The sequence below is a fragment of the Aphis gossypii genome, chromosome 1 (genome assembly GCF_020184175.1).
Source record: "Aphis gossypii isolate Hap1 chromosome 1, ASM2018417v2, whole genome shotgun sequence".
NCBI lineage: Eukaryota > Metazoa > Arthropoda > Insecta > Hemiptera > Aphididae > Aphis > Aphis gossypii.
In genome coordinates this window covers 38,370,406-38,383,901 of record NC_065530.1, presented here as the reverse complement: position 1 = coordinate 38,383,901, position 13,496 = coordinate 38,370,406, and the positions used below count along the sequence as shown (strand labels likewise).

At 25.8% G+C, this 13,496-nt stretch overlaps 1 protein-coding gene across 1 annotated transcript; it reads left to right on the top strand.

Moving 5' to 3' along the window:
* The first annotated feature begins 3,082 nt into the window (after positions 1–3,082).
* Positions 3,083–13,383, top strand: LOC114119144 (proteasome adapter and scaffold protein ECM29). Its single transcript, XM_027980625.2, has 35 exons — positions 3,083–3,257; positions 3,346–3,416; positions 3,497–3,627; positions 3,698–3,811; positions 3,878–3,996; positions 4,060–4,309; positions 4,378–4,517; positions 4,589–4,775; positions 5,145–5,230; positions 5,872–6,070; positions 6,135–6,364; positions 6,433–6,586; positions 6,658–6,936; positions 6,992–7,247; positions 7,325–7,485; positions 7,547–7,648; positions 7,713–7,937; positions 8,123–8,237; positions 8,348–8,492; positions 8,577–8,682; positions 8,739–8,894; positions 8,961–9,092; positions 9,181–9,291; positions 9,363–9,469; positions 9,543–9,765; positions 10,456–10,615; positions 10,695–10,853; positions 10,911–11,033; positions 11,099–11,259; positions 11,328–11,491; positions 11,574–11,751; positions 11,828–11,936; positions 12,033–12,227; positions 12,322–12,393; positions 13,143–13,383. Exons 5-35 carry the CDS (start codon positions 3,887–3,889, stop codon positions 13,268–13,270), a joined length of 4,923 nt encoding a protein of 1,640 aa, XP_027836426.2. The 5' UTR covers positions 3,083–3,257; positions 3,346–3,416; positions 3,497–3,627; positions 3,698–3,811; positions 3,878–3,886; the 3' UTR covers positions 13,271–13,383.
* Positions 13,384–13,496: the final 113 nt, after the last annotated feature.

The following is a 13,496-nucleotide window of genomic DNA, read 5'->3' as shown; positions in this document are numbered from 1 at the left end:
CAAATCGTTTATATTATGTTTTAACCCGATACATTTCAGAACACGAAAATGAAAAAAGTTTTTCAGAACATGTTGAATACTAATATATTAACCTATATTAAATACGTACACATTCAATAATAGGTACGTACATTGAGCAAATATTGTTCATACAAGATGGTTGACTTAATTTAATATCCTTGTAATGACTGGAATTTTAATTATATGTATAATTTCAGCAAAAGAGCTCAAGTTCAATTTTTTTAAATTTATTTGAATTAAAAGGACTCTATTACGACACTACCCAAACAAGCCAAATTGCTCATTTGTGCCAAAGTGTTGCAAATGCGTTATTTCTACGTGTTTTTTAACATACATAGTTTTAGGCAAATCGTAACCCACATAATATGTCATAGATTAAATGTAAATTCATTTAATTTTAGTTTATAGAATGCTTTATTTATGTTTAAGAGTTTAAAAATGTTTGATAACTTAATCTATACCTACTATAATATAGTTTCTTAAAATGTATTTAAAAATACAAAAAAAAACCCTGATTTTTAAAAGCACATGGAAAAAAATAATTTGATCCAACAAATAATTCACTTGCTATAACATACATAATAATATTCTCTTCTATTTTTTCATGAATATTTGATGATTTTAGTTAGTTTGCCCAAAACATATTTTGCCCCACAAATTACTACCTCATTAATATTTTATATATTAAGATAAATTATCATTTTTAAATGATATTTATATTGATAATTATTATTATGTTATTATGATATATTAAACCATATTACCTATGCATAATTTTTGACAAAAATGTACAAAACATCTATTGTATTTCTAAGAGAAAAATAAATATACTTTTAACTATTTATAATAATAATATAAATTAATTATAAATATCTTCATCGATGTATGTGATAATTATATACAAAATATGCATTGTCTATTTTTAAAAATTTGCTAAATTCTTAGTTAGTAGTTTAATCTTTATATGCTAACACACTGTATAGTATATACTTATTACTTAGTAATTATTTGTCGCTGAGTAATGTGTTTCAGTTACGCAAATACCTCTAAAAATTCATTTTTTAAAAATGCGTTATTATAAAGAATATTAGTTATAACTTATTATAATTTATAAATAAATTGTAATAATTTAAGATAAAATTATATAACAATTTTATTCATCAGTGACGACTATCACATATCTAAAACGATAATTAAATGTATTCACGCATACTTAGATTTGGTACATAGTATGTGTGAAGTATGTGAAGTGAATACATAAAATAAAATTCAAGTCATTATATAGCAAATTCAAAAAAAAAAAACAAAAACCACGTGAAAATAAACTTTAAATATTGGTAGGGGTACTGTCTGTCTGTACTAGGTTTTTTAAGTGAGTACCTGTATAATTTTTCAAGATAGTCGCTACTGTTATTCATCAATAAATAAATATAATTGTTTATACGATATGTTATGCAAATATTGTGAATGTATAAAATATTAAAATGTCAGAAATTGTTTTAACTGAAATTATGAGAAAAATGTTATTGTTAGTAGTTGGTACATACAATACAACGATAGTAGATAAGTTAGCATTGTAGTGAGTTCAATTACACAATTTTTGATAGCATTATTTTTAAATTTACATTTCCGTGACAATATGATTATTTTATATACATATACCTTAGTATATATTCTGAGCACTTTCCCACTAACTTCCTTAAACTCCTAAACAAATTTAGACAACCACTGGAACTAGATACTACACACCTTTTGCAAAGACTGTACTATTTATAATCCTCTCCAAAATCACCGTTTAATACCTCAAAAAAAATTATCAAAAATTAATTAATTATCAATTTGGCTATAGCAACAATCATTCGACGATTCATCAGATGCATTTCTTGATGGTCAACATTTCATTAACCCTGTAGAAAAAACTTCTACATTGATGCCTCCCAAGTATTTAACATATTTTTTGGCACTCAAACCTTCTCCACGAGTTAATACTTCTCTCTATTTTCACTATTAGATATCTAATCATCGAATTCTACCATGAAGATCGATTTTTCACCAAACATGGTGTAGATACCTCAAATTGCAGTAATGTTTCTTTTACTCTTCAATCCTTTCAACATCGAGCAATAACTTAGTTGATGACTTCGCCAACGACAAAATTATATTATCAAACAACCCATATCCTGTCCTGGCCTCTTCTCGTATACATGACTATCTAAACATTCTTGATACATGGTATAAAACATGGAGAATTAAAATTAACGAGACCAAATCCATTTATTGGGCTTAAACTCTTCAGCCAACACTCTACCTCAATATATTTATAGATCGTTAACAGTGCCTGGCAATCACACGTAACTATTAAAATGCTAACACTAAATTATCGCTTTTGACTTCTAAGCATATTAAACTTCTAACAAAGTCCTGCTCTACAAAATTTTGTCAAGATCCATATGGATGACATCCGGTATTCAATAAATTATGAAACTCGGCAAAAATATCTATCATCGACCGCATTCCAAGGTATCAATTTAAGACATTAAGTGCCATACTAAAGCCCCATTTTATTACAGGATGATTTATTTTTATATCATATTTAAAATTTAAATCGGATGTTTTTTTTTTGTACCCAAAAAATTATATCCTATAGTAGTACACAACCATAAATTTAAAAGAATAAAAGTTCTTTAATATCTGCGTACACGACTGCTGCAGCAATATACACTATCTATATATAGAGAGCCCTCAAAGTAAGGTGGATATCAATCCAGTACCTATCCACTTAGGTGAAACAATCATGACTTAGTGGCACGATTTAAGATTGAATCATGAATATACTAATAAATAATAATAAATATCTAATGTATTAGTAATACTCACGATTTAAGATAATATATTAATTTATATATATTTTTTATATATTAAATCGTGTTATCTACTTTATGATAATAAATTATCAAGGTATACCTTGATGGCTGATAATAGGAACGTTATTTGAATTATACGTTTTTACTTAACTCGTTACCATCATCACATTTGTAGACAATGATAATGAAAATTTAAAAATGAAAATATGAATAGTAATTCTAATAATAATAATAATATTAAATAGTTATTAAAATAGTTAGTAGTTAGAAGTGTTAGATCAAACTTAACTACCTAATACGATACTACCTACGATCTACCTGTTGGCTATTAATTATTTGAATATCGTATTTTTTGTAAAATTAGTTGTACAAGTGAGCTTAAATCATATTATTAAAACAACTATTTATGTATTATTTATTTAATACATGTATTTAATTGGTCATTAATCATATTTTACAGTCATTACCTGTTGTACATAGTTTCGAGTCAATTTATAATCATGTCTGAGACAAACATGAATGACGAATGAGGTAAGTACTTTAAATGTTTAGTTTATTAAAATGCATCGGGTTTTCAATAATCAGTTATTTTAATGGTTTTGTATATACAGTGCTCTTGGAGAGAGTGTTCTTCCGACTCGGTTTGGCTGATACAGATACTCAACTCTCAACTTGCATTAATAACTTTCTAGTACCAGTATTGCTAAAGTTATCTTCTCCTCATGAATCTGTCAAAAACAAAGTATTTAATAAATTTCAATGTAGTTTTTATTGTCATTATTGTTTCTAATATTTATCATAATTAATTCTAGGTGGTTGAATTATTGACTCACATTACAAGAGTGATAAAACAAAGTCCAGGTATTTCACTTCCTGTTGATCAATTAGTAACACTTTTGGCTAAATCCACAAACAATTTTGTTTTGGCAAGTATCTTAATATGACATACTTATTAAATTGAGTTGTTTAATTTTTATGTTTTTATTTTTTAGAACTTTACTATGGTATTTGTTAAAACTAGCTTTGGCCGTATAGATAACAATAAAAAAGTTGAACTCATCCCATCTCTTATTAATTCTACAGCTAATAAATCGATTACCCACCAAGAAAGGTAATAAACAGTTAATTTGAAAGCGTATAATTGTATCATATGATTTTTTATTTTATTTTCTAGCATTTTATTTCTTATAATTGGAACTCTTAATAAATCTAATTTTCAAGAAGCAAGTAAGGGTGTGAAAGTCATTGAACAACATTCAAAATTGAAAACTGTATTATTCCAGTTAATGTTAGACATACTATTGATACCATATAAGTGGACTTCACCAAATGAAGTTTCTGTTCCGGGATTAAATGTACAATCTTTAAATAGGTTGAGGACCAACATACCTTTAATATTCACAGATGCTGATTATCATGAACAAGTAATATACTCAATACTCTCTTTTTCATATTTAACTTTTAATATTTGAAAAACTTATAATGAATATAGGTTAAATTAGGCATTTTGGGCTTAATATCAGCAAATATTTTTGAATCACAATCCGTGTTAATACATACAGTGGTTGCGGCTGCTGATCCACGGTATTTGGTGGCAAATTCTGGTGAAAATGAACTAAGAAAAATTACTTGGTTGGTTAAAATTAAATTGAATGATAATTGAACAAAAACAATGTATTTGATTTATATTTATTACAATTTAGTGAGATTGACTGGACCAAATCATCTACTATGATGCCATTATACACATTATTTCTTGGCACTAGTTTAAACAAGCAAGAAGCAGCTAACAAAAAAGAACCAGCTTGTGTGCGATTAAGATTAAAGATATTGCCATGTTTATGTTTTAGTAAAGGAGAAGAATCGATCATTTGGCCGCAATGCTTGCAGGTTAGTACATAAACAATATATCATTGGTAGTGATTGACTTTATTTCTGATTGGTTAGTACTTTAAAATAAATTTCCTTAATAATAAACACATTATTTTCTTTCTAATAATGCTAACCTATCCTAAATTTTGCATATTAAGAGAATGTGGCCATGCAATCTTAATGCATCAATAATAACATTTCATTTATAGTTATTTTTTTATTTCAAATGTTTAATTATGTCACCATGTAAACTTAATTTTAAACTCTTACTGTTAAATTTAACAAATGTTATTAATTGACATTTAATTTCAATGTGATCGCATTAATTATTTATAACAAACATTTTGTAATTATATTTTATTAATTTTAAATATCTAATAATTTTAGATTATTTTTGACTGTTGGAATGGACAAATTACTAATCACAGAATTAAAGCATTGGCATTACAATTTACACAAATCATCATACAACAGTAAGTTTACTTTGCAAAATAATGAATTTAAATTTATTAACAATTTATGGTTAACTCAGTGTTAGTGATGGACAGTGGCGCCGAACCTATGACCTAAGAAGGGCGAACACTTCCTCCTTTTTTTGGTGGGTGGGGTGTCCGTGTGTACCTACCTAAAAAAATATTTGTATAAGTTATAAATGTAATTTTGTTAACCAGGCCATAAGAAATAGGGATAAACAACTGGCCAACGAATAACATGCAGTATACTATTTGTTTTGGTAAGGTATATAGCCATTTATGGTGCAAAAGGTAGTGAGTTACAACAAATAAATTCCCCCCCCCTCCCAATTTAATTTTAATTCAACGCCACTAGTAATGAATACCACCGAATAACAAATAAATACAATCGAATAGTATAATATATTCACTTATTATCATAAACAATCAAATATTTTAGAAGATTACAAAATATTTTTTTGTTTTAATTTTTAATTTTAAGTTTTAATCTCATAAACCAAATAGGTATATACTATATTCTATTTGAATAGTCAAATATTTAGTAATTACTTATTTATTGTGATGATTACTACTTAAAATAGCTTAAAATCTATACTCTTGTATTTAAATGTTATTATTATTATTATTTTTTTTTTTTTTAGAAAACCAGCTAAAATTCTGCTTCAAGCTACTCCAGTCTTATTAAATTCTGGTCTGTTAAAATTATTAAAAACACCAGAACTTGATTTAAATGCAAAACAGATGACATTTACTTTAATCGGTTTATTGATTTCTAAAGTACCTACTTCAGTAAAAGAAGACTTAGTCCTACTGAATTCATTTTTTGACGCTATGATAAAAGTATACAGATTATTTATGACAGAAATAAATGATTTTAACTAGGTATTAATTACTATTTTTTCAGGAAACTTCTTCTGATTTAAAAGGATCAATTCGATCATGTTTAATTTCTATGTGCAGTGCATATAGTGAATCCAGTAAACTTAATGAAATTTTAAACATGATTGCTCATTATTGTAAAATGTCTGATAACCTTCTAAAGCAAGTGACCACACATTATTTGTCTTGCCTATTTCCTGCTGATGATGCTAAGTCAAGATTATTGTTAATTATGTCTCATTCATCTTCAATTGGGTACAACAATATTACTATTAAATTTAAATGAATGATTCTAATATCTAAACAAAACTGGTATATTTTAGGGATTCAGATTTGAAAAAGATATTATACAGTGTGGATGAAGCTGGTAATCTTGTTGGTAAAAATGAAAATGCACTGCTATTGCCTCGATTCCCTGATATGGTGATGACTGTTGTTGACAGTAATCAACAGTTAGACTCGTCTGTTCTATTAGATGTTAGTTTTTGTTATAAATAATGATTTTGAATAAATAGATAAATATTAAATTATTCATATTTTCTTTTTAGATAGCTGAATTTCTTAACCATTGCTTAATATTTAGTGCTGGTCTACCAGTTACATACAACACTTTATATCATCCATCAGAACATACACCAGATATTTGTAAATATTTATCCAAAGTTTATCAGTCCGATGCAAAAATTATCGATCATTATTTTAAACTCATGATGCAATTGCTACAAATCAAACCAAGTGTAATACCCCTCAATAATATATTAGCATGTGTTGCAGCATTACCAAAAGAATTAAAAAATCAATACACCAAGGATTTAAATATAATTCAGGTAAATATTGATTTCTTCTACAAAATTAAAAAATTAATAAACAACAAAATTTTAGAAATTATTTGTGTCGAGTAATGAAGATATGCGTCGAATAAGTGGAATATTATATGGTATAATTTTATCGGCTGTGGATGAAACTATTTCTGAAAAGCGCATTAAAGAATTAATTTCATCTTTAATGGATAAAAACCGAAGTAAATCGTTAGATTTATATGCTTCCTTGTACGCCTTATCATCTCTTCAAGAGTATCAGTTTTACAATAATACAAATTGTCCACCATTGGTTGGAGAGGATATACTTACTTCACTCGGTGAATACATATAATAATATAACTAATAACTAAATACATAATTTTAATACATTATGTTATCATTTATCTTTATTTAGTGACATTGCTCGATGATACAAGTCCTTTAATAGTTGGTGCTGCTTGTGATGTGATTGGTGCAATGGGAAGGCTATATCCATTACCCATTGAAGAGTCTAAGAAATCATCTCTAGTAAAAAAACTATTAAGCATTTCATTTAATAGCTCAACACTTTCAAAGGTAAAATCAAATTAACACAATTTCAGAATTAACATAATATTTTTAATTTAATGTATTTCAGATAAGAAACAAAGCAATTAAATGCACAGGGTTGATTTGTGTTGGAGAAACCTCATCAAGAAGTAAAGATATTATTAAAGAATATTTAAACAATACCAAATATGTATGTTTTATTTTTATAATTGTTTACTATTTTATTTTATAATTTTTATTTATTTAAATTATAGACAAAAGATATAGAGATCCATTTATCAATTGGTGACAGTATATCTTGTGCTATCCTTGGACCTCGATCAAAAATGTCTCGAAACTTTTGGACATGTACTGAGGATGAGTTTAAAAAAAAATCTGTTTCAGATTTATCAATTGATGAATGTGAAAAATTGGCCGATTACTTTTTAAATAATATATTAGAAAAAGTCGAGTCTGAAGAACATCCAAATTCAAAACAGGTAATTAAAATGTAAATAATAATTATTTTAAATGATTTATACGAACTATTGGATATTTTATGAAGGATTTGTTGAATTTTAAATTTTTACAATAAATTACTATTATATTATGTATAATTTATGTTAAATATTGTTTGTATAAGTATAAAATTGTCTTTTTGATATTATATTTTATTTATTTTTAGGCATGTTGTGTTTGGATGTTTAATGTTTTGGAGGAATGTAACATATTAACTTCAGTAAACCAAAAACTTGCTCGTATTCAAACTGCCTATGTTGCACTCCTGGCAGAAAAAAATAGTATGTATATTGTATATTGTATAATTATTAATTATTCTCATTACAAATGAATATTAATAAATCATAATAAATTTATTTTGATAAAATAATATTTTAATATTATTTTTTAGACTACATACGAGATATTGCATCTAAAGCTTTGATAAATGTATACAAATATGAAGCTGATGATCGTAAAGAGCCTATTTTAAAATTACTTATAAAACAATTATCAGAATATATGGCAATTGGAAATAGTGTAAAAGAGAGTTCTGGGTAAGAGAAATTAATACAAAGTTGTATTCTAATTTAATATTTGTTATTTTTAAATTTATTTGAATTTATTATTTTTATTTTTAGAGGTATTTTGTCAACATACAAAGAATTGTGTTCATTAGTAATTGATCTGAATAGACCAAAATTAATATACAAATTCATACAGTTAGCAAACTATGATAAGAAAAAGGTTAGTATGATTGTAGTTTTACAATAAAATAGTTATAAATTTAATGTTTTTACAAGGAATCTAAGTCAAAATTGGAAATTGATGATCAACTTAATGAACAATTGCCATTTATTATACCAAGGCTATATCGGTATCAGTATGATCCTACACCGATTGTACAAACTTCAATGAGTGCCATTTGGAGTTATCTTGTTTCAGATACACGATTCACGGTAAAAATTTTAGTGTCTGTGGTCATATTTAATTACATAGAAAAATAAATATTTTGTTGCTTTTAGGTTGACAAATACCATAAAGAAATTTATGTAGATTTAGTAAAAAACATAACCTGTCCTGATTGGCGAGTTCGAATTTCTGTTTGTCAGGCTATTCCTTCATTTTTGCAATATACTGGAGATAAAATATTCACAGTAATTATTACTTATCAATTATCATTAGTATTATATTATAATAATTAACATTTAAACAATTTAAGTTGTAATGATCTAAAAATTACAGAAATGTTTGGATTTAACAATTGAAGCTTGGAAACAACTAATAAGAGTAATGGATGATATTCATGAAGGTACTAGAACTGCTGCCACATCTACTGCTAAAACATTATCCAAAGTATATATTTATAAAAAAAAAAAAATACTTTTATTTTTGATCAATTGTAAAAATGTGATATTTATGTTTAGTTATGTGTGAATGAATGTACTTCTAATACTGTACTACTACAATTACTCTTGCCACTAATTTTAGAGAGAGGTCTTTATCACACAGAGTCAAGTATACGAGCAATTAGGTGAATACAGTTTATTGAATATTTTTATAATTATTGTTGCATATTATGATATATAATATATTATTTACTTTAGTATGGATATGATATCTCAGTTGATTGTTAACTGTGGTGATAAATTAAAAGGAGACTTGGCAAAATTAATAATAGCACTTTTGAGAGGTGCGGATAAAGTGGAAACACCTACTATGAGTATGTTAAGTGTTATGTCTGGAGCTAACCCTAATACTCAAGAACTTATAGACTCTCAACGTGCTGCTTCAGCGAGAACACTGAGTTCAAGTGATGTATTATCAAAGGTAATTTAAAACAATATTATTCATTTTTATCCAAAAATCTTGCGTTATTGGCATCATGAGGATTATTCTTTAGCGTGTTTGACACTATTTGGTGTCCAATATAATATAATATTTAAAGTAAATGGTTTATTATTCCCTATATGTTGCTAAATGTTATTTTATAATTTATTATTATTTAGTATTTACCATTCAGTGTGATTAAACACATGTTTTAAAATATGTATTTATACGCTATTTGAACTTATGACCATATAATAGCACTTTTTTTATTATTATTATTTTTAGAAAAGTGACATATGCACTTAAAAACACTTAAATTAGTGCAAAGAATAGCACTAAACATTGGTAAAAATAAAATTGTCTACAAAATTATTTTATTTTTTATGATAGAATTTTTAGATTTTTAATTATTATATTTTTTTCATTCACGTGATTATATGCCTTATTGGAGTTATACTGTTTATTTCCTTGATTATATTAAAGATATGCCTATAAATAGCACTTAAAACTCTAAATTAGAAAAATGACACTAGAAACCGTAAATATGCATAAATTAGCAAATTAAAATTTCTTATACAATATCAGATTTGTGTAAAACAAATTTATATCTTACTTTTAACATTCTATGACTTACCAAAAGAAATATATTTTTGTTAGAACTTTCTAGTTATTACTTATTTAAACTTTCAGAGCTTACTTCATATTGATGAGACAGTATTACAAGATTTAATTCCTCTCTTACAAGATCTTCTTACCACTAATATTGGATTACCAACTAAAGTTGCCACATCACATTTTATTAGTTTGTTAATCACCCAAAAGCAACTACAAGTCAACTCAAAATTTTTAGGTGAAGAGCATGTCATATTTAAATACAGGTATTGAAATATTGGTATATAATAACAAATTGTATGTTTCTTTTTTTTTAGAAAAAATGTTAAAATCTTTAATGAAAGGTATTACTGATCGCAACGCTACAATAAGAAAAAGTTATGCTTCTACTATAGCTGTAATCACTACAGTCGCAAAAGAGACTACTGTAAATAAATTACTTCAATCATTGACAAATGTGTATATCGAAAATGAAGGTAAACCTTGTAATTATTTACTATTTATGAAAATAAGTTTAAACAAATAATTTATAGATGAAAGTATCAGACAAACTGTTGGATATGCACTAAAAGGTATAAGTCAATGTGAAAAACCGGATTTATACTTGGCCAATATTATTCCATTGGTGTTTTTCGCTATCCACAAAAAAGAAACAAGTAATTTACTTAAATATAATTTTTAATTATTATTAGTTAACACAATTTTTTTTTTCAACTTTAAGATAATGAAGCAGTTTTAATTGTGTCAAACCATGATATCTGGAAAGAACTTTGGGAAGACAATGTGCACAATACCGAAGGTGTATTATTACGTTATTTGGATTCTGTCTATGGATTTTTGGATATTGCAATCAAGTCCCCATCATGGGCAATGAAAGCACAAGTAAGATTAATGACAAATAACTTATTAATTCATTAAATTAATTATTATATTTATATGATATATTTTAGGCAGCTAGATCAATTGGTGATGCAGCCAATAAACTCGGTCGACAATTGAATGAAGACCACCGTAATAAGTTTATAGAAACAATTAAAACTGGTTTGGCTGGCCGAACTTGGGATGGTAAAGAATTCTTATTAGAAGCCTTGTTACAATTAAACCTTAGTTCAAGGTAAAATAGGAATGATTATTTAAGTATTAACCTTATTTAGTATTTATAATGAATTTTTTACTATTTTTTTGTTTTTTAATAGTGATTTAGCAGAGACACGTAAAAATGAAGAAATTGTTGAATTGGTTTTTAATGAATGTAAAAAAGAAAATGTCAATTATAGAATGGTAGCCTTAAAAACTCTTGGCGAGCTGTTGGAAAAATTGAAAATTGATCGATTTGCTCAAACTTACCAATTAGTTATGCACATAATACAAAAAGTATGATTCTTTTTTCATCATTAATTAAACATGATAATAACAATAATGGTTTATAATTTAAATTTTGTATTTATAGAGTACTGAAGATTCAGATGATGATGATGATAAATCACAAAATTTAAAATTAAAAGAATCATTATTCTCATTGGTTGGAAAAGCATGGCCTCAAACATTGGCAACTCAAGGTACCAAATAAATCTAAAATGTTCTGTAATAATTATCATAGTTTTAACTTATTGAAATAAGAAATAATTAGACATTGACACATTATTTTTATATAGTTGAATTTGGAGAAACAGTTGCTGCTCAGTGTGCTGATCATTTAAAAAATAATACTAGACAGTTACAATTAGCTATTATGAGTACACTCTTGAAAGTAATAGAAAGATTGACTTTTGCACAGCTTTATGCCAACCACAAGCAACAACTTAAATACATACTTAGTCATGTAAAAAGAACTTTACACTTTTCATTTGGTAAGTTTAAAAATTAATTAATGGTAAATTAATTTGATCATAATTTATAATTGTTCATTTTGATTATTATATCCATTGAAATATTCAATTTCAGGTGTGCCTAAAAATATAAGTTTGAGAAAATTATCACTAGAGGTTTATATATTGGTGATAACAAACTTAAAAGGTAAGATAAATATTTTATGTATTTTATAAATTTTAAATTTATCACTGCTTATGAAACTAAATATAATTATTAAATCAATATTATTTATTGGTCATTACTTATATTTATTAAAATTATATAAAATTATTAAAATATTTGCAATGATTAATTTATAATCAAAATGTTTGCTGAAAATAGTTTAAATTAAGATTATATTTTTTTAGTTGGGTAAACAGTATAATGTGTTATAAGTTACAACACATAATTCTTTGTGTTGATCAATTATTTGTTTGGTAGTTTAGGAATACAACTTTTACATCATCTTTAAATTATATTAAATGTACTGTTTAATGATTTTATATACATAGTTATAAGTAAATTATTTTAAAAAGTTAATTTATATTTATTCAAGATAGGTGTATAGTTTATACATTCATAACAATATAGGTATTATTATATTGTACCCAATCATTTTTAAGTACACGTTTTATACTCATACAAGATGATTAATACCTAAACTCACTATTTCATAACATGTTACTAAGTAATTCCCTACTGTGAAAGTACTTAGTGAATTGTCTTTTATATCATCCTGTATTTTTTTTATACAATATACTATACTTTATCATAATAAATTTAAGTTATTAGTGTTTTTAGTGTAATCGTACATTGTACTAGATGAATGATGTTAATAACCTAATCAATATTTAGGAAGTGATGACATCATAATATAGTTTTCTTTACTTAATAAATGAATGTAAATTTTTTAGATCTAAGAGCTACAGAGGAGCTGGAATCATTTATAAGCCTATTCAATGAGTTTTCAATGAACTTTATCTCAGATGAATCGCCGGAGGTCAAACTTCTCTTACAAAAAATTAAAGAATCAATGGAATAGTGGTTATAGTGGTACTGAAACATGAATTATAAAAATTAATATTTTTTTATCATTATTGACCTTTGAAATTTTTTTTTATACATATATATTAATACAATACTATTTTAATGCTATTGATTGTTTTTTTCTTTTCTGTGAATACATGAAATTTATCTGCTCGGACTATTGAACTCTAGTCTAAAACAGTATGAAAATCTTATAGATAACCTATACTGCCATATTACGA